This window comes from Octopus bimaculoides, chromosome 4, assembly GCF_046866305.1.
Source record: "Octopus bimaculoides isolate indiv1 chromosome 4, ASM4686630v1, whole genome shotgun sequence".
In the NCBI taxonomy this organism is placed as follows: domain Eukaryota; kingdom Metazoa; phylum Mollusca; class Cephalopoda; order Octopoda; family Octopodidae; genus Octopus; species Octopus bimaculoides.
Genome location: NC_142931.1, coordinates 88,342,275 through 88,363,004, shown reverse-complemented (window position 1 = coordinate 88,363,004; position 20,730 = coordinate 88,342,275). Strand labels below are relative to the sequence as shown.

The 20,730-nt window shown below is 34.9% G+C and overlaps 1 protein-coding gene across 6 annotated transcripts in view; it reads right to left on the bottom strand.

Moving 5' to 3' along the window:
• The window catches only part of LOC106870209 (GPI-specific phospholipase A2-like PGAP3), a 70,945-nt gene that overhangs the window by 133 nt on the left and 50,082 nt on the right, over positions 1 to 20,730 (bottom strand). For all 6 annotated transcript variants that reach the window (XM_014916212.3, XM_014916211.3, XM_052967209.2 and 3 more), the window contains 5 exons: positions 18,654 to 18,716; positions 10,747 to 10,808; positions 6,425 to 6,561; positions 4,984 to 5,188; positions 1 to 212 (listed from right to left, as the gene is read on the bottom strand). The exon at positions 1 to 212 is cut by the window's left edge. In XM_014916212.3, coding sequence (XP_014771698.1) covers positions 128 to 212; positions 4,984 to 5,188; positions 6,425 to 6,561; positions 10,747 to 10,808; positions 18,654 to 18,716 — 552 coding nt within the window. In that variant the 3' untranslated portion in view covers positions 1 to 127. The remainder of the gene's footprint in view (positions 213 to 4,983; positions 5,189 to 6,424; positions 6,562 to 10,746; positions 10,809 to 18,653; positions 18,717 to 20,730) is intronic.

Below are 20,730 nucleotides of genomic sequence, written 5' to 3'. Positions count from 1 at the left end.
TATACAATACATATATATTATTCATAGATATATGATTTAATTATATGTACATACTGAATATATGTAAATGTTTCTGTGTGAGCATATATACATACATATGTGTTTGTATGCATATGTGCAAACAAAATTATGACGTTTCCATGGGGTTTGGTATTATAATGCCTTGTAGCTTTGTCTTTTTTAGAAGATATAAGGTGTCATCAATAAGAAAACTGAAAATAAAAGTGCATTATAATCAGAATTATATAAAATACAATAACAAATATATAAGCTATACATAATATTCTATACATTTAATACAGTTTGAAGTTAGGTATGTAGATTCAACTTCTGACTACATAAATTGAGTTTAATTCTTAAGATACAGAAAATTTCACTCATAAATTAGTGTGATTTCTTCATACCAAAATTTTCAGTTGACAAATTGGTGTTTATGTGGTCAGAGTGTAAGCTAAACTAAAATCAGGTTCCAGTTTCATATTTCTAACATCTAAGTAAATCAGAATGCAGTTAAAACAAGAACTTGGCAACAGAATATGAAACCACAGATAATAAATCTCTAGTAAAGCAACCAACAATATTTTTTATGCATCATATATGTTCACAGGGTCATGATTTCAGTATTTTGTAAAATGAGGAGGCAAATCTTTTCCTAGGAAGTTTATTAGTTTGTTGTTACTAACTTTGTCAAGAGACCCAGATCTAGAAAAATAAATACTTAAATTTATATTTGAAAATCTAAAGACAATCCATATTGCATTATGTTGGATTATATAAAAAAGAAAGTTACAGGAAAAGCTGAGAAATTAATGTCAATTGTCCCAATCATAAGAGCATGCTAATAATTTTCTCCCTTGCCTTCAAAGCTCTCATAATGCAATTCAGAATCTGAGAAAATATCACTTCAAAGTGAGACTTTATCAATTCATAGAGAGATTAATGATTTCAGAATGAGACTTAGCTACATCAAAGTGAGAAAGCAATTTCAAATTGATGAATAATGATTTCAAAGTGAGATTGAGACAAGAAGATTTACTTAACAGAAAATATGGCATCAAAACATCATAAATCCCTTTTAATGTCACTTGTATGTGAACTTGCTTGATTCATTATGAGTTTTCAGCAACCAAGCGACAGGGAAAAAGCTCATCAAATGATTGAAATACCTTCTAGTTTTTTCAAGAGTAAATACAGTAATGCCACCCAATGCTAATTTTCTGACAATTTTATATCCGTGTGTGACTGTATAACACCTGCAGGATTGTTCACTATTTCTATATGAATGTATGTTCAGTTTTTAGTGCCAGTTTTATATTTGAGACACATTCCCCTACGAGAGTAACGAGAGGCAAATACAATAGCGAATATTTCAAACAATAGTTGCAAAGATACTGAATGAAGGCTTTGATCTCATTGTGAACAGAAGCATTATCAAATATGCAAAAGTATTCCTGGCCTTAAATATGCAGTTAAATAGCAAACTTATACACATAATTCTGAAATTCTTGGTGCTTGACACAACAGCATTAATATAGAGGTTTTTACCTGTTTGTCCATAAACAGTTTTAACTACAAGCTGGGGATCTAGTTCAAAACGGGGGCGCCAGTATTTTCTTAACGAAACACTTTGAAACTTGGGACACTGGTAGAATGTGTCATATAAAACATCTTTTTCTCTTAGTCTTCTTAAGAAAAATTATTATATTGCAACTTATTTCATGTTAAAGTTGTCGTATTTCTGTAATTTCAACCAATGACTGACGTCCATTCAGCCGAATACAGTAAGTGCTGACTATGTAAACAAACGATTCTCAAACGATTCTGGCGGTGATAAAATTATTATTTCCTTGTCAAAAAATGGCTGAAGCATATCGGCAGTAGCTAATAAACCTTTCTATTATAGGCACAAGGCCTGGTTTTTGAGGTTAGGGTTAGGGCAAATGTTGTACACATACAGTTCAGGCAGATGTTAACAAAATTATATTAAAAATAAAACGAAGGAAAACGAACACACGTGTGTTGCCTCTCTGCAAAATGTCAGAAGTAATGGAGATTAAATACGCTTTACACTGCTTAAACTGCCAAAAGAGTAACTGTAAACAGCTGAATACTTGTCAGTGATTGGTTGAAATTATCGAAATAAGACAATTTTTTACATGAAATAACTTCGAATACAAAAATTTTTTTCTGTTCTATAACACAAAATAGATAAGTATACGAAGTTTGAAAGTCTTTCGGTACCAAAAACACTACATAAAACATAAATGAAAACTGGTGTCCCCGTTTTGAACTAGATCCCAAGCTGGCCCTTTAAAGACTGACCAAGGATGCTGGTAGTGTGACAGTTAAAGCTACATTTATCAATCTCATAACATCACTTTATCTTTTGCAAGGTGATTAATGGACTGTTATTTTTTGCAATAAACAAATACGATGGTATCTCATCATTAATCTTCACATGCATCTACAGTAAAGCTTCTCACTTAACTACAATTATTCCATTTGCAGTCTTCAAAGTAATGCCAAGAGATGGAACAGGATTCTTGTAGTTTGATCCATGATTATAACAATCTATGAGTGGTCTTCAAGTGACATAGGACACTGGCAGATTTGTTTTACATTCATTCAATACTCCCAGGCATTACAATGAAAATGCTGACATTACATGAAATATAAAGTGAATAAAACAGCTTTGGTGTGTTTTATAAATGACTAAAATAGCTCTTCCTTGATATAATTTTACAAAAATAATTTAGACAATAAGCAGTTTAACTCTTAAACAATCAGGTATCATCAACATCATTTAACATCCGTTATTCATGCTGGCATGGGTTAGATGGTTTGACCAGGGCTGGTAAGCTGGAAGGCTGCACCAGACTCCAGTCTGATTTGGCATGGTTTTCCATGGCTGGATGCCCTTCTTAACACCAACCATTCTGAGAGTGTAATGGATGCTTTTACATTCCACTGGCAAGGGTGCCATTTGCATGATACTGGTATCTGCCGTGACTGTGATTTTGCTTGGCTTGATGGGTCTTCTTCTCAAGCACAACATAATGCCAAAGGTCTCAGTCGTTGCCTCTGTGAAGCTTAACATTCGAAGAGGCCCAATGCTCAAAAGGAACTTGGCCACTTTTCTTCTGTGAGGCCCAACGCTCAAAAGGAACTCACCACTTTGCCTCCATGAGGCCCAACACTTGAAAGAACACAGCCACTTTGCTGCCATGAGGCCCAATGCTTGAACAGTGCTCTTTATGTACTACTGGCATGGGTACCAGTTATGTGACACCAACATCGGTCATGACTACAATTTCACTTAGCTTGACAGGTCTTCTCAAGCACAGCATATCACCAAAGGTCTCGGTCACTAGTCATTGCCTCTGTGAAACTCAAAGTTCAAAGATCTCCACAGTTAGAGATCAGCACTTATTTACACAACTGTCCTCATCCATATGCATCACATCTCCACACCAGCGCAGTCCTCTCTTGCACACTACATCTGATGCCTCTTATGCCCAACTTTTCTCTCAAGATGCTTACACTTTGTCGAACATGCACACTGACATTGCACATCCTGCAAAACATACTGGCTTCATTTCTTTCAAGCCTACACAGGTCTTCAGCTGTCACAGCCCATGTTTTACTGCCATGTAGCATGGCTGTTCACACACAGGCATCATACAATCTACCTTTCACTCAGAGATAGACCTGTTGTTACCAGCAGAGGTAGGAGCTCTCTGAACTTTGCTCAGCCTAATCTTATTCTCACAGCTACGCTCTCGGAGCATCCACCTCCACAACTAACTTGACCACCTAGATAATGGAAGTTATCCACTACCTCTAGCTTGCCCTGCTGGCAGTTAATGGAGTCTATTTTCTGCACATTTTCAGTGTTTATTGTACCTGTGCATCTTCCACATACAAAAGCTAGTTCCCCTGTTAACCTTCCTCTGATAGTGCTGCACCTTTTATGTGTCCAAAGCTTACAGCGGATGCATCTTATGGAGTTTCTACCAATGCCTTTTCTACAGATCAAGCAGGACCATCTACCTGAAGGGATTTGTGATTTGTCTACCTTGCTACTTACTGAGACTTTGTAAATATCTATTCATGCATATACAGTGAAAATTACTGTATGATGAGAGAGTGACTGAAAAGAGCAGGTTTCTTCTTTTGTTTTGCTTATAATATCGTAACAGCTTTCCCAGTCATTTCTATGTGTAAATACACTATGCATTTTTAGTTTATTAAATTAAGTAAGTTTTAAGTTTTGTCAGAGTGACATGGACTAATTCTGAAGTAATATATCTCACTATGAAGTGAGAAGTCCTCACTTTGAAATCACTAATCTCACTTTAACGTGACATATACTCACTTAAACTTACGAGTACTGTAGTTAACTACAAGAGTTATGCTAAGCAATGTTGCTTTGTTACATAAATTATAAAGTCCTGATGGTAAATATGGATGGTATTAGACATTGCAGCTTCATAGAATGGCATATAGACAAAAAACATGTATTAATGTTTTATGTGCAGCAAGTCTATAGATCCCATTTCCAACAAAGAACTGCACTGGTATAGACATGTCCTCTGTCTCCAGCTAGATCCTCCTACCAGAGCTTTACTCTCATTTGACGCAATGGCTGCAGGCTGGTAGAGGCCTTGTGGCAGGCCCAGCACCAAATGGCTGGGAAGATCCCCAGATGCTTGATGTCACCTAGGAAGATGCAGGGGAGCTGGCATGGGACTGCCAGCAATGGAGAACACTGGTGGATGGGTTGGCTCTAAGCATAATGAAATCTCTGGGACCACTAACCTGGGATAAACTGAGCCCCATCAAGCAAGAGCATGAAACAAGCAATTAAGTCTACGGATGACTACAATGCCTTGTCGGAATTAATAGCTTTATATCAGAAAAATTTGCTGGAAGTTGAGAAAGTACTACTGACTAAAATAATCTATATGAGAAATGTTGACTTACCTGTACCAAAGTATAGCAAGTGGGACTGTTCCTAAGTGCCATAAAGCATGAGCATCTACGATCCACAGTAGTGGAGGGAAATCGCCGAGCTCAAGACACAAAAGCACATTAGTTAAACACAACACAACTACACATTTCCAGACATAGTATTGTTCTCTTCTTTTAATATAGCACCAAACACCCCAGAACATAGACTGAAGGAACCCTATAATAAAAACAAAAAAATTAACAAAAAACAAAAAAATATATATATATATATATATATATATATATATATATATATATATAATTAAACAGAAATAAAGTTCATCATCCTTATCATGTTCATTTTCCATGCTAGCATGGTTTGAACACATTGCCATGGCCTGACTGAGATCATATTTGGAGTTATTGTCCTCCTACATAGGCTGGAGAACAATGTCCCACTCTTAAGTTCCAGTATTAACATGGTTTCAATAGCTGGATGCTTTCTTAACACAAGCCACTTTTTAGAATGAACATACCCAATATGTTCTATTGTGACGCCAGTGCTAGAGAGGCTACCATGTCCTTGACACATACAAATGAGTTCTCTCTACTGTACGTTGTCTCTATTTGATGGCCTGTCATTTTAGTGTATAGGCTGCATTTTATCATTTTATTAACCCTAGAGAGGTTGCCTCATTTCCTCCAAGTACTCACTACTCTTAATCTCTATTCTTTTAAAGGCAAATAAGAGCAACAGTGTAAAGAGGGAGGGAGAATTGACCTGGAGTGCGAAAAAGAAGAGTGTATGAGTATGAGTGTGGTGGAGAAAACAGATTTTAGAAAGGATGGGGGGGGGGGGTAATGGAAGAGACAGTGACAGTTACATGTTGGTTGTAGGAGGTTGAATAAAAAACATGATAAGCCACATACATGACGAGATGGTAATAAACATGTGTTGCAGTAAGAGAAAACATGTGATGGATAAAAACAGAGATGGATAACATTGGTTTCAAATTCTGGAACAAGGCCAGCATTTCAGAAGAAGGAGTAAGTCAATTAAATCGACCCTAGTGCTTAATTGGCACTTATTTCATCAACCCCGAAAGGATAAAAGGTAAAGTCAATCTCAGTGCATTTTGAACACAGAACATAGACAGACAAAATGCTGCTAAGCAGTTTACCCAGCATGCTAATGATTTTGCCAACTCTCCACCTTAGCAATGGGTATTATTAAGAGTGGTAAATATCAACTAAGAGTCACAGGATGGGGGGAGAGAATGATAGTAAATTTAACCCTGGGAGGATCCAAACAAAATCACTTCATAAAAATGAAAGAACTCCAAGAGAGGGAACATGAAATTTCATAAACCTCAAATACTAATATTTCCATTAATCTCAAATTTATCTAAACTTACAGTGAGCTAAAGAATTTATGGATCCTAAGGGAATAAAAACAGTAACAAAAACAACTCACCAATACAAGAACAAATATACACATTGTAGGTATAATCAAATTTCACATATGCCATATAATAAAAGTGGCGTACACAAAATGATAACAGTCCAATGAATAGTGCTGATAAGACTATATAGTGCTGAGTTCCAACAACCCTGAAATTAAAAAAAATATTTATTTTTGAGAAAAACCTTTCCAAAATTTCTATATTATAAACATTTTTTTTTTTTACAAAAATAGGTGTATACTTATGATTTTTCACACAAATTTACTTGTAATATAATTCTAAATGCTAGTATTACGTTAGGTTAGAAGCCCCTTGAATAAAAAAAGATGGAAAGCTGCCCATGGCACTGAACCCACACACCTTGTGTAACCCAGATCATACTTTTTCACATTTTTTTCGTAAAAAATACCTTCCTGATTACCTTCTTCGTAATCCCAAAAACATTGTGATCATTGGTCCAACTGTTTGACCATGAAAAGGGAACAGATAGACATGGACATAACGCCCATTATAGTAAGATTAAAGACTTAATAATTGTGAAGTAAAATAAAAGTAAAGGTCAATATGAGGAGATGTGGTACCCAATTAGTTACTTCAGAAGAGCAGATGCCCTTATAAGTTGTAACAGAATGAGGAAACAGTGCGATTGTATTTAGTTGGTGTGTGTACCAGTCATTCAGATGGATTTCTTTGGGATGAGATCTAGGATAATTGTGTATGTTCAACTATCTCTCATCCTACATCAAGGCTATCTACCTCTCTTCACCTCTCTCCAAAGTCATCATTCTTGGCGACTTCAATCCAAACTCTTGCCACAATGCTGCTAAGGTGCAGAAGTCAAATCTTTTACAATCCTGAAATCTCTTACAACAATTAGTATCATTACTCTGATCAAAACATTGTCATGCATCATACGCTTGCAGCACATTGATGACGCTACAACAAAAGTCTTCCCAATTAAGCGCAAGTTCTCCAGTTGCCTTGCCATCCTTGTCCAACCAGTTTTTGATATTGTCCATCCATTACATTCTTTGCCTGCCTCTTGATTTACTGCTCTCTACTCCTCCATGATGTTTTCCAAACCTCTGCTTCTTTGAATATGACCATAATAGACGAGTTTTATTTTTTCTTAATGTTCAGGAGTTGCTGTCTTTCACCCATTTGTTGTTACAGCCATTCATTTGTCCAATGATCCTTGTAAGAGACTCGTAACATCTCCTCTACACCAACAATTCACACACATCGATTATGTTCTCTTCAGATTTGTTAAAAGGGCATGCTTCACAACCATAAATGCCTATTGGCCAAATGGGTGTTTTCTCTAGCCTTGTTTTAATTTAGGACACTTTTGCTGGTCCAAATGTTAAGCTTTTCCATGGATATTCTGGCCATAGCTTAGTCACCTATACACTCCTCACTCTCTCTCTCTCTCTCTCTCTCTACTTGATGCCACAGTTATCAACCCATGCAATGACATCACTTTTCATTCCTCCTGAACCTTCCATGCACTTACAACATATACACTTTACACTAAACTCGTACCACCTCCAAGAAGAGCAGAATAATCTAGTCTCTTTAAACAACACAAATGATATTTAAATAAGTAGTGTCTAGCATAAAGTATGTGATTGTTCATGTGGATGACTATGGAAAGATTATCAATGAGTGAAGAATGATTCCTAGATGTGGCAGTAAACAGATTAATGTATGACAAGAAAATTATAATCTCAATAATAGATGATTGAAGAGTGGGTAGGTAATTTTATTTGTAGGTTCTCATGCCAAGTATGTTGAAAGGATTGTTGATGTTACTAGCAACAAGTATAACTTTGGTTAAAGTTCATCAGAGTGACAAACCTAATGTTTGAATGTTGGAATTGATGCCGCTTAACATCAGGTCACCCCACAATCCAGTAAACCTAAATTAAAGATCGTCCAACCATGACCATCGCTCTTTTAATTCAAACAATATTTTGAGGACTATTTTGTGTATATCCTTCCAGTAAGGAGTGTTTTGGAGGAGAAATGTTTATTATTTCTAGCAGGACAAGTAACCATGCATAGACTAATTAACCTACTTAAAAGTAAGTTACTTGTAAGTAAGAATGGAACTGTGCAGAGAATAGAGTTGTCAGGATTAGCTGTATTATTTCTTACTGATGCTCCAGGAAGATGACGATGTTTATTGGTTTAATGGCATAGATATATGTAAAGACACACAGAATCTAAATTCCTTTCTAAACAGGTTTGTTGTTTTGTGAAAGTTTATCAGAAAAGAAAAGCACATCATTTGTTTCACCGCACCACTGTTTGTGTAACCGTATCAATATTGTATTGCTTTTTAAGGCTGCTGAACTGCTCAATTGTAACTTTCATTTCTTTCATTGTGAAAGTTTGTTTGTTTCTTTTTTTTTTTTCCTAAGTCTTTTCTCTGCAATTTAGAATCTGCTCTTTTCATGCATAAATTTTTCTAGAACTCACTCTTTTGATGCAGTATTGCCTTTGCAAATATATATGTCCTTGATTTCATTGTGCTTCCTTTTCAGAAATTCGTTTATGATTTTTTTTTTTTTTTTTTTTTTTTTTTTTAAATATCACTTACTTTTAACTAAGCTAAGGCAAGTTCTTTGCTATCTGATGTATGAAAACATTGAGTTTTACTTCTTTAGGACCAGTTCTGCTCTCCAAACTAAGTGGAAAGCTTTCTTATCAGTCAGTGAAGAAGAGAGTCAACACAATTAAGAAAATTGTTAATAGTGAAGAGAGTGACGGAAGAGATAGTGTTGAGGGTCAAAAAGGAGCAGGGGAGGGAGAACAAAATAATGTCAGGGTTGAGTGAGAAAGAGTATGGGCAAGAGGAGTGCATGAAAGAGAGAAAGAAAATGTTCAGTGGGAGTAAGAAAGGTGGGGGTGTTGTGGACCAGAGGAAGGGAGATAAGAGAAGGTGAGGCTGTGAAGAGAGGACAGCAAGAGGCAGGAGCGTATGATACAGGAAGGGAGTGAGAGAACAGACAATAAATGCAACAAGAGCATCCCAGCCTTCAGTACTAATGATTCTAGTGTTCTCTCTGCAATGTTTCCTGAGAGTGCAAGTTTTCTCCAGCACAGCATGTTGATAACTGTCACAGTTCCTTGTCATCTCTTTTTGTGAAGTTCAGCATCTTGAAATTGTTTTTCATCTGTTCATCCCATGTCTCTCTTGGTCTTCCCCTTCAATAGGCACCATCCACTCGGAGTGCTCAGTCCCTTTTTATGCAGCTGTCAACATTCATACATACAGCATACCCATAACAACATCATCTTTTCTCTTGCCATTTAAATCCACTTCGTCTTATTCACAGCTTTTTTTTCAGGTCATCTGTATGCCATCATTTATCCAGCAAAGTATGTTCACTTTCTTTTTAGTTTTCAAAAATCTGCTGTATTCAAGGCCCATATAATATCACACTTTCGAAGATCAGTGGGATAAAAAATCCTTTACTTGAAAAACAGGTAACAGCTAATAAGAAGAAGAGCTCTCAGCTGTAAAATACCACATCAAAATAGTCCTATCTAACCCATGCTAGCATGGAAAAATGGACATTACAATGAATAAATGAAACTAACACATTATATTTATTTATGTATGTAACAAAACACTTAGGTCAAAATTGGCAAGTTAGTATTATACCCAAGTGCAGAAAAAGTTGAAAGAATAAAATTAGTGACTTTGAAAAAGAAAATGTGGAGGCAGAATTATATTGAAGATTACATCATACTTCAATAAATATGGTATATATTCTTGAAGACAGGTCTTCTTTCTAACAAAAAATCATGGACACATAGACTGGTCTATAATCTTATAAAGGTTAATCACAGGTCTTAAAAGGCAGATTTCCTTATCTAACAAGATGCTTTCCTTTTATTCCTCTACTTGAAGTGATCAATAATTTTAAAGAAAATATATAACCAATTGACTGAAACCCAGACAACAGTAGATCAATAAACTGGATAATAAAATGCATTTAGTCAGTCAACTGAGAGTGATAATGGTAAACTATAATAAATTGCTTAAAAGTTTTTGTCTCTATGATGTCTCATTTGACATGACTTTCTACTTGATTTATTGAAGTAAATGCAATAAAATATTCTGAACTATATAAATTTCTGGGTTGCTTTTTTTTTTCTTTTAGTAGACTTCTCCATAACTGTTTCTGTTCTTAGTTGCAACTGTTTCATATAGTAATATATTTTATTCAGATACAAACTTCTGAATAAAATAACAAAGAATATCCAGTGCAAGCTGACCATTCACCAACCATGAGATTACAAATACAAACAAATTGGTACTTACCGACAGAAGAAGAGAAACAAGTTGAAAAGAATTAAAGAGAATGCACAGAAATAATCCATCATCTGAAAGAAAATACAAAAATATGAAATTAAGTTTATAACACTAAAACATATTCAAGAACAAACACTCAAAACATTTCATGATAAAATATTTCATTATTTGCTTTGCATGAACCAACTATTAGGTTGTCATACATGAAATGTCGTATTTGAAATGTAACAATAAAATGTTTCAGAAGTATTAGAGAACTGATTTATTTCATCAAAGTATGATCCATGTTCATTTATGACCTTTATCCACCGTTTCTCAAAGTCAGATATTCCATCTTTTAAAAAAATTTCATCTTTTGCTGTGATAAACTGTCCAAATGCTTCAGTTATCTCTTCCCTATTTAAGCTCATATGAAAAGCTCAGAATTCTTAAATAAGTGATAATCAGTAGGAGAGATATCAGAGGAATAGGGAGGATGTTGCAAAATCTTATAATTCAGGCTTTGCAACTTTTGGACCATAACTTGGGAAGTGTGAAGATATGCATTGTCGGGGAGCAAAATTGGGCCATCTCTATTCACTAGTCTGGGTTGCTTCTTTTTCAAATTCTCATGCATACAATCAATTACCTGGCAATATGATGTTACTGTTACCATTTTTCCTAGTTGCAAAAATGAATGATGAATAATTTGCAGACCACCATACAGTGACCACTAACTTTTTAGAATGCAATGGTGATTTTGGGTAGTGTTTAGGTGACTCTCTTGCATCTAATCACTGTTCTATTCCCCCTGCTGTTGTGAAAGAGTGTCCATTTCTCATCACATGTAATGATTCAATGCAAAAATGGTTCTTTTTCCAGTCGAGAAAGCAATAAGGAGCACACTTTGAGGTGCCTGTTTTTTTAAATCTCGTTTAGTTGATGTGGAACAAACCTATCCACTTTCTTGACTTTTACATTTTTTTTTCAGGTGTTGAGAAACAGTTGTGCAAGATGTTTAGAGTTCTGATGAAAGTTTTTGGACCATTTTCAGATTTTATTCAACCAAAGCATTTAATTCATCATGCTGAGTAACTGATTTTGGCCTCCCCCTTGGTTCACTTTGAAGACTATCATCTCCTTAAACGAGATCTTTGGAACCATCTCTAAACAGTTCTGATGTCAACAAAAACATTACCATAGGCCTGCTTGATATTCCATAGAGCTTCTGCAGCAGAGTGACCCAGTCTGTACTCATACAAGAAAATCACTCAACATTGTTTGGTTATCATTTTCATAAGGTCTGTGGGTACCAATATTGTTTAGAAAGAAAAAGAGTTAAGGTTAAATGCAAGGGTGTACATAATTGAGTTTTTAAATGACTGAAATAACGAGTACCATAAAAACCCATATAATTTACGTAACTTTTTTTCGCAAAAACAAAATAAACTTCAGTGGGTGCATAAATTACATGAGTTGATTGTTTCCTGAATTTTTTTAGAAATAATTTTTTTGTTGAAAAATGACATACAAATGTAAACATTTGTAAGGGAAGTTGACTCATTTAATGTCAGAATAGGTTTTTACAGAAAAAATATAATGAAGTTTACTTTATTTATGCTGGATTATATAATGCTTACTTTTTCTGTATAAATTTACTAAAACCATTAAATGGTTAACTACTTTTTGAAGTTTGACATTCATGTTGGTAATCACGGTCTGGGTCATATTTTACATAGCTTAGAGTTTCTACCTATCACAATGAAGCCCAGCAATTTCTTTAAATAGATCAGTTTTTCTTCACCTAAGAAGTTTAGTTTGCGTTTGCCTCCACGAAGTTATTGCTCACTTTCTCCATGTTAGGACAATGAAATTCATCACCAGCCACATTGCCGCTACCAGCTCTTACTGCACCTAATGCCGATTACATCATAGTTCATCCTTGCGCATGTAAACTAAGTGAATATGACTTAGCGTTCCTACAGAAACCTTCATTTACCTTATATGATGTTTAATGTTGTTTCACATTCATGTTGAATTATGCAGCAATCTTATGTTCTCTTCATAGAACACTTGTAATGTATGTATTACCAGTTCTTTTGGTATAGTAGATTTTTGCTATTCTTGTTTATGTCTCCTCACAGATGTGTATATTCTAACAAGTTGCTTCTTAAGTTTTGCACCTCTCTTGTTCAATAAACACTGAGTTAAACTTACAAAGCTGTTTATTTTCTCCTTTCAATTTTAAATTTTATTTTAGCGGGTTACCAAACAATCAGTTTGGTCTCCTGGCTAAAACGGTAATGACAAATTTTAAAGTTTGCTTGACATTTTATAAGTGTGAAAGGGATTCAAATTTCGATATTCTGTATCAAAGATTCCAACAAGAATAAGCAAAAAATCAGAGCTTGAGACAAGAAGACACTTTCAACCAATCAGAATTCTGTTTCCATAATCAGTTTGATCGGTCACCTTCCTCTGTCGGTTGAGTAAAGTGTCATCCAAGCTGATGCTTATTGGGAATTAAACTTATTTTGCAACACTAGTGCATATTTATCAGCTTTGTTTTTGTTGATAAGAATTATCAACAACTTCTGTGATTGTGATTTGAGAAGACATAGAACAGTATGCTAAAGATCAGACATAATCTCTTGTGGGCAAGAAATGTAAAATAAAGTTTATTATAAACAACACAAATTACACAGGTGTGCGAATTACATGGGTTTTTACTGTAACTAAAAATGGGACATTTCGTGTGTGACAACCTAATAGATTCTAAAACAGTACTTTATATTTTAAAAATCAATTTTTTCTATTAGATAAACTAGCTATTCTGGCACCAATGACAACTCCATGGTATTCAGCCTGAAGCCATAATAAAAAATTTTAAATGGAGAATAAAGCTAATTCTAAAATCCATGTCAAATCTTTTGATGCAAAGCCACATGAGACCAACTCTCTTTCTGTGACACAAAGCTTGCTTTAAAGTATTCATAAGTAAAATTATGTTCCAAATACTAACTCAATAAAGATATTTCACTAAGTCCCTCCATATTCTTGATTATTTTCAAAATTAGCTGAAACATATAGACAGTGCATTTCATAGTCATGAAAAAACTAAACTCCAAAAACTTGAATCAGCCTTGCTGTACAGAACAGCTTTAATACAAAATGTATCAGATGCAAGCAAAGGTTCACAAATATCTTACTTGTTGATAAAACTGGCCAAAACAAGGGATGATGCAACTTGAGATGAATATACAATTGTAACAAAAGAGACAATGAATAAAAGCAAAGGAAAGGGAAAATAAATCAAGAAACTCAATGTGAACATATGCCTTACATCAGTGTATCATTACAGAAACCAAAGTAACAACAACCTGAAGTCTCGGTACCCCCAACATACCAATGAAGGTCAAACAGACAAGATGGATATATATCAGTAGCAATGCAGATCAGTGTGCAAAGCAAAAATTGAGGTGGGGAGTTCCTTCCAGCTATCAGTAAATATACCAATAAACACTAGGTCAAAATAATCAAAACAGGTGCAAAACTTAAATACAATATTCAGTATCTAATTTGAAGTAACAACAAAGGCCTCAGTCAAAATATCAAGATTAATCTTGTAAGAATATAATGTAAGTAGGAAAATATTGACTAAAAAATACATTAAAATTTCAAGCTGCCTTTCACCAAAAATTGTATGAGTTCCATCCAGATGCAGTTTGTGTGTTTGTCAAGAGTAGGAATGTCAATAAGAAAAGCTCCAAAGAAGAAAAGAAAATCATCAGAGACAGCCCAGAGGACACCAAGAACACTATAAAAGAGAGCCAACCTTTGTCTTCTGTTATAATTCCATTCACATGTTACTGAAGCTCAGTATCTTATTTATATAAAACAGAAGGCTGATAGCTTAAGTTGACCTGTATTAAACTCGGAACTTAAAGGGACATAACTGCAAGCATTGTGGTGTCCAACATTCTGTTAATACACAGCTAAGATGAACTGATTAAGGACAGGACATGCCAATATTTTAATACAAAGAAGAAGCAGTGAGAGAAAATAATAAAATGTAAAGAAAAATAATTTTTAAAAAAATTTACAAAGGAAATTAGAAGACAAAGTTGATAGAAAAAGGAAATAAGAGATGAAAAAAAAATGTTACAGCTGGAAGAAAGTAGCAATGGGACCACTTAATCAAAGTAAAGTATATGTACAAATATACTTATTTAGATACACAAAAGTATATCAGCACAAACGTAGACAGAAATAAGAACTGAATGAAGATAGGAGGAATAAATAAGTAAAGGAAACAGGTATGTAAATAAAAATTATAGACTGTATAGGTATAGCTACATCTATATATACCAACAAACACATATACATGTGTATACATGCATCTAGGCATACACACCATGTTTGCAGCACAAATAAGATTTGATAAATTAATTAATAGAAAAAATTACTGCTTGATGTTACTAGTAATCTTACTGGGGCATATGGTTAAGCATGCTTTTAATGCTAAAAGATTAATTAGGGCAATTTACCTCTATACACTAGACCTATTAAATATTCTCTCGCTACTTGTTTTAAATCTAAATTAGTATACAGCATAAACAAATCTTACACATGCATCATCCTAACTACTTTCATATCCCTTAGTATTCCCCAAAATCCTATGCTAGGCCTAATGCTCCACAATAAATTAACACTGGTGTTTCTGTATATGGCTTTACAATATCCAACAAAAAACTACTCTAATAACACTTAGTGCTTTGTTAACTAAAATTGCTTTCTATTTGTACATTTCTTTGTTCCATCTACAAATCAACTTTTATAAGACACCTTATATGGTGTTCAGTTTCCATCATTCAATAACACTCCATCAAAATAACAACAATTTTTTTTATGTCTGGTCATTAAGTGTTATTTCCTATTTGCCTCTATCAGGAAATCAAAGGAAATGACTACTATTCCCTTCAAACTTTGCTTTTATGATTTGGACATCAATGTTTTGAAACTCACCTATTCTCCATTACATTTCAGACAAATTCGGTGCAGAGTTGCTGAAGCAAAAATATTGTTATAGCAAATATTCTGCTCAATACCACAGATTTGCTTGTCAGCTACTTGACCTTAACCACTTGAGTACGTCCCTTATTGGCTGACAATATGTGCACCTCTAATCATGAGCAGGAGTAGTGGGGAGCATCATAGCCATGTGTTGAGAGGGATTTGAATAACAAAAGCAAAGTTGGAAGAAAATATTAGCCATTTTTCATACTTTCTAGAAGTAAGCAAATAGGAAAAACAGTTGCTACCCAAGGACAGAAATCATGTTATACAGTGTAATGAAGATGCAGTTATTTGATCAACTGAACATGCCCTTGAATTAACATGTCAATGGTTGAGCATACAAAAATAATAATGACACTTATGAAAAACAAAATAATAATAATAATAATAATAATAATAATAACAACAATAATCCTTTCTACAAAAGGCACAATGCCTAGAATTTGAGGGGGGATGGTTGGTTACATCGACCCCACTACTTGACTGGTACTTAATTTATTGATCCTGAAAGGATGAAAGGCAAAGTCGACCTCGGCAGGATTTGAACTCTGGACGTAGTGGCAGACGAAATACCACTAAGCACTTCGCCCAGCGTGCTAATGATTCTGCCAAACCCTAACAATCATACTACCTCTAATAATGAAAATGCTATTCTAGGGGTACAAACGGCATTGATGAGACACTGCTAATAGACTGGTCAGTAATAAATCACAAATATAATATGTAGTGATGAATTTATAAGTATTACAGGTCATGATGATAAAAATAATTACAATATTAATAATAGTAATTAACTAAGAATAATAAAACAAAATAGAAACAAATAAAGAATGAGAATAAGAACAGGAAAGAGAAGATAAAATAGTAACTGCACTAAGCAAAGGTGATAAGGAAAGAAGAGGGCAAGGTCCCGGTCATACTGGTAATAATAATGATAATCCTTTCTACTAAAGGAACAAAACCTGAAATTTTGTGGGAGGGGACTAGTTTATTACATCAACCACAGTGTTTCACTGGTACTTAATTTATTGACCCTGAAAGGATGAAAGGCAAAGTCAACCTTGGCAGAATTTGGACTCAGAACATAAAGACAGACAAAATACTGCTAAGCATTTCACCTGGCATGCTAACAATTCAGCCAGATCACCACATCATCGTTTAACATCCGTTTTCCATGCTAGCATGGGTTGAACGGTTTGACTGAGGTCTGGGAAGCCAGGAGGCTGCACCAGGCTCCAGTCTGATCTGGCAGTGTTTCTACAGCTGGATGCCCTTCCTAATGCCAACCACTCCGTGAGTGTAGTGGGTGCTTTATACATGCCACCGGCACAGGGGCCAGAAGAGGCTGGCAGCAGCCACGATCGGTTAGTGCTTTTTACGTGCCACCAGCATGGAAGCCAGTCAAGGTGGCATCAGCCATGTTCGGATGGTACTTTTTATGTGCCACTGGCACGGGTATCACAACTACAATTTCCATTTGATTTTTATTTTGATGTTCATGTACTTGACTCAATAGGTCTTCTCAAGCACAGCAGGTCACCCTACGATCCAAGGTAAGCCCAGTAGGTCGTCCTACGATCCAAGGTACCTTTGAATGGGCTGGGGCTGGTTATGCGATACAGCCGTGAACTCACTTTGTCGGGTCTTCGTAGTCACAGCATCTCTCCAGAGGTCTCGGTCTTTCGTCATTGCCTCTGTGAGGCCCAACGTTCGAAGGTCATGCTTAATAATAATAATAATAATAATAATAATAATAATAATAATAATCCTTCCTACTATAGGCACAAGGCCTGAAATTTTGGGGGAGGGGACCAGTCAATTATATCAACCCCAGTGCATAAATGGTACTTAATTTATCGACCCCCAAAAGGATGAAAGGCAAAGTCGACCCTAGCAGCATTTGAATTCAGAACATGAAGACAAACAAAATATAGCCAAGCATTTTGCCCGGTGTGTTAACAATTCTGCCAGATCACCACCTTAATAATAATAATAATGGTTTCAAATTATGCCACAAGGGCAGCAATTTTGAGGGAGCGGGTGAGTCGATTACATTGACCACAGTGTTTCACTGATACTTAATTTATCGACCCCGAAAGGATGAAAGGCAAAGTCAACCTTAGTGGAATTAGAACGCAGAACATAAAGAGCCAGAACAAAATATTGCAAAGCATTTCGCCCAATGTGCTAACAATTCTGCCAAATAATAATGTTGGAAGGGGGCTGGTGGACCTGGAAGGATGAAAGACAAAAGTTGACCACGGCAGAATTTGAACTCAAAACATAATGCTGGAAGAAGTGTCACAAAGCATTTTTTCTATCACAGCAATGAATATCACTTTCACCATCATTATATTTTTGTAATCACTGTAATGTTTCCTCCAAATGTAAGCAACACGAAATACATGTCTGTCACACAATGAAAAACAAATGCATGACTTAATGCCAAGCTGTCAAAGTGCCATTCCAATACAATCAATCATACAAATTGCTCACCTTTCACATGGAATTAATTATGTGCAATGTGGTTAGAAATGGAGTAGTACAGAAACAATTGTAACTAATAATAAAGTTGTGCTATATCAATTCTTTGTCTTCTTATATATTCACACAGTTTAAGAAAGGTGAGTAAGCTGAAACTTTGAAGTCACTGTCAACCTTGTAAAAGTTGAATAAACACATACTTTACTAAAAAGAATTGAGTAATCCATGTTAAATTGATTTTATAAAGAACATGACATAAAAACAAACATAATAGGCATGTGTGTGTGTGTGGGGAGGGGGTGTATTTATGATGGCAATAATCAGATTAATAATATAAAGAATTCCAAATGAAAATATCTTGTAAAGAAAATAAATACCTCTGTGAAAGCAGTATCTCTAGTGTGAAAAGCTAGAGACCAAAACCAAGCATGAGCAGAAATCTGGAAAATAAATAAAAATCAATAATGAAAATTTTAAAAAAGAAAAATTTACATAGGTGCAGCAGGTGTGGTAAGAAGTTTGCTTCCCAACCCAATGATTCCAGGTTCAGGCCTACTGTGTGGTACTCTGGGCAAGTGTCTCCTGCTCTAGCCTCAGGCTCACTAAAGCTTTGCGGGTGGATTTGGCAGACAGAAACTGAAAGGAGCCTGTTGTGTGTGTGTGTGTGCGCGCGCGCACGCGTCTTTGTGCCTGTGTTTGTTCTCCACCAACACTTGACAACTGGTGTTGGTGTGTTTATGTGCCCATAACTTGGTGGTTCAGAAAGAGACTGATAGAATAAGTACCAGGCTTAAAAAGAAAGTACTGGGGTCAATTAGCTTGACTAAAATTCCTCTCAAGGAATGACCAGTCTAATGACTGAAACAAGAGGAAAATAAAAGACAGAATGCTTGAGTAGTAAAAAAAAATTGTAATACCACTGAAATGCATTTTATATGTTAAATAATATTAGAAAAAATAAAATATTACAGATATAATAAATCAGAGATTATGAATACAATAAATCTATAGTTCATAAAAATATATTTAAAATATTTTTACACACATACATATTTGTTTAACTATACTTCAAAAATTACTATTCAAACAGAAAACTACCAGCTCATATGACTCCTCATCCCCTAAATAAAAAAGGCTTCCTATTATCATATTGTTTACATACCCTATTTCACCAATGTAAAATCTAATATAATAAGAGCCTTCCTAACTCTAATAGACACAAGTACATCCTTCATGAATGCTAACATAGAAAACTTCTTCACAGACACAACCATAAAATCATTAAAGCATAACAAACATGAAAAATATAATGCATACATTCACCAACAAAAGAGAAAATATATATTCATGCAGAAACCCAAATATAAGGTGACTAGATAAATCCTTCAACACAGAAGCAATAATTTATAAAGCAGAGCTCAACCTTGAGGTAATACATAAACATTACCAATGCCCCCCTTTAAGTACACAGATAAGAATTACAATAAAAAAAATTGGCTAACCACATCATGTGAAAATTGAAAGAAAACATTTCATAATACAGTGCCAAATGTTGAATCCAAGAAAGATCCAAATCCTACAAGATGGGAAGTAAATGATGTGACTTGTGTACAGCAGAGAAGTAGAAAATGCATGAAAATGAGTAATATATATCATCAAATCATTTCACCATGGATCACAGCATGCATATTATATCTGAACACAATTTCAATGACCTGTGATATATAGCTACAACGCACATATTGTGTGAAGCGTTGAGATATAGTTGAGTACTTAATATTCAAAAAGCAACATTAAAGGGTATAAATTTATACCACTTAGACTACTCTACCAAAACTAGTTGCTTTCAAATAAACTTTACATGAGAAAACTACCAGAATAAACCCAAGGACTTAGTGAAGTGCAATGCACTGGAAGACAGTCTTTTTTGACTGACTTAGGTGACATGCTATCATACAGTTATGGGATTAAGATACAAAACTACTCTCTGACAACCAAGGCCTCTAAGACACTTTAAAAGTGACTCCCAAGATCTATAAATGAAGATTAGATTCTATTAGTATAATAATGCTCTTCAAACCAAGCACAAACACAACGTAAAACAAATTTAGCACTTCAATAAAGCATTAATCTTTCCATTCAAAAGTAGAAACCTACATGAAGGATAAGAAACTGTACTTATAGCTACTTAACAATAACATCACCCAAAACTACATAAAATCAAACATGAACATATAGTTGTAATGAAACAAAACACAGTAAATAAAACAAAACAAAACTAAAGACTAGACAATAGCTTGGAGGTTTTAGCTAAACTTCAGGCATTTATAACCATAATGGATCATCAAGAAAGCTTTGCAGCTAATCTGAAGTGCAGATTAATCAACCAAGCTAAATTTCCATGATAAGACAAATTAATAAAGAGATACCAAAAAGCATAAAATAAAATTAAGA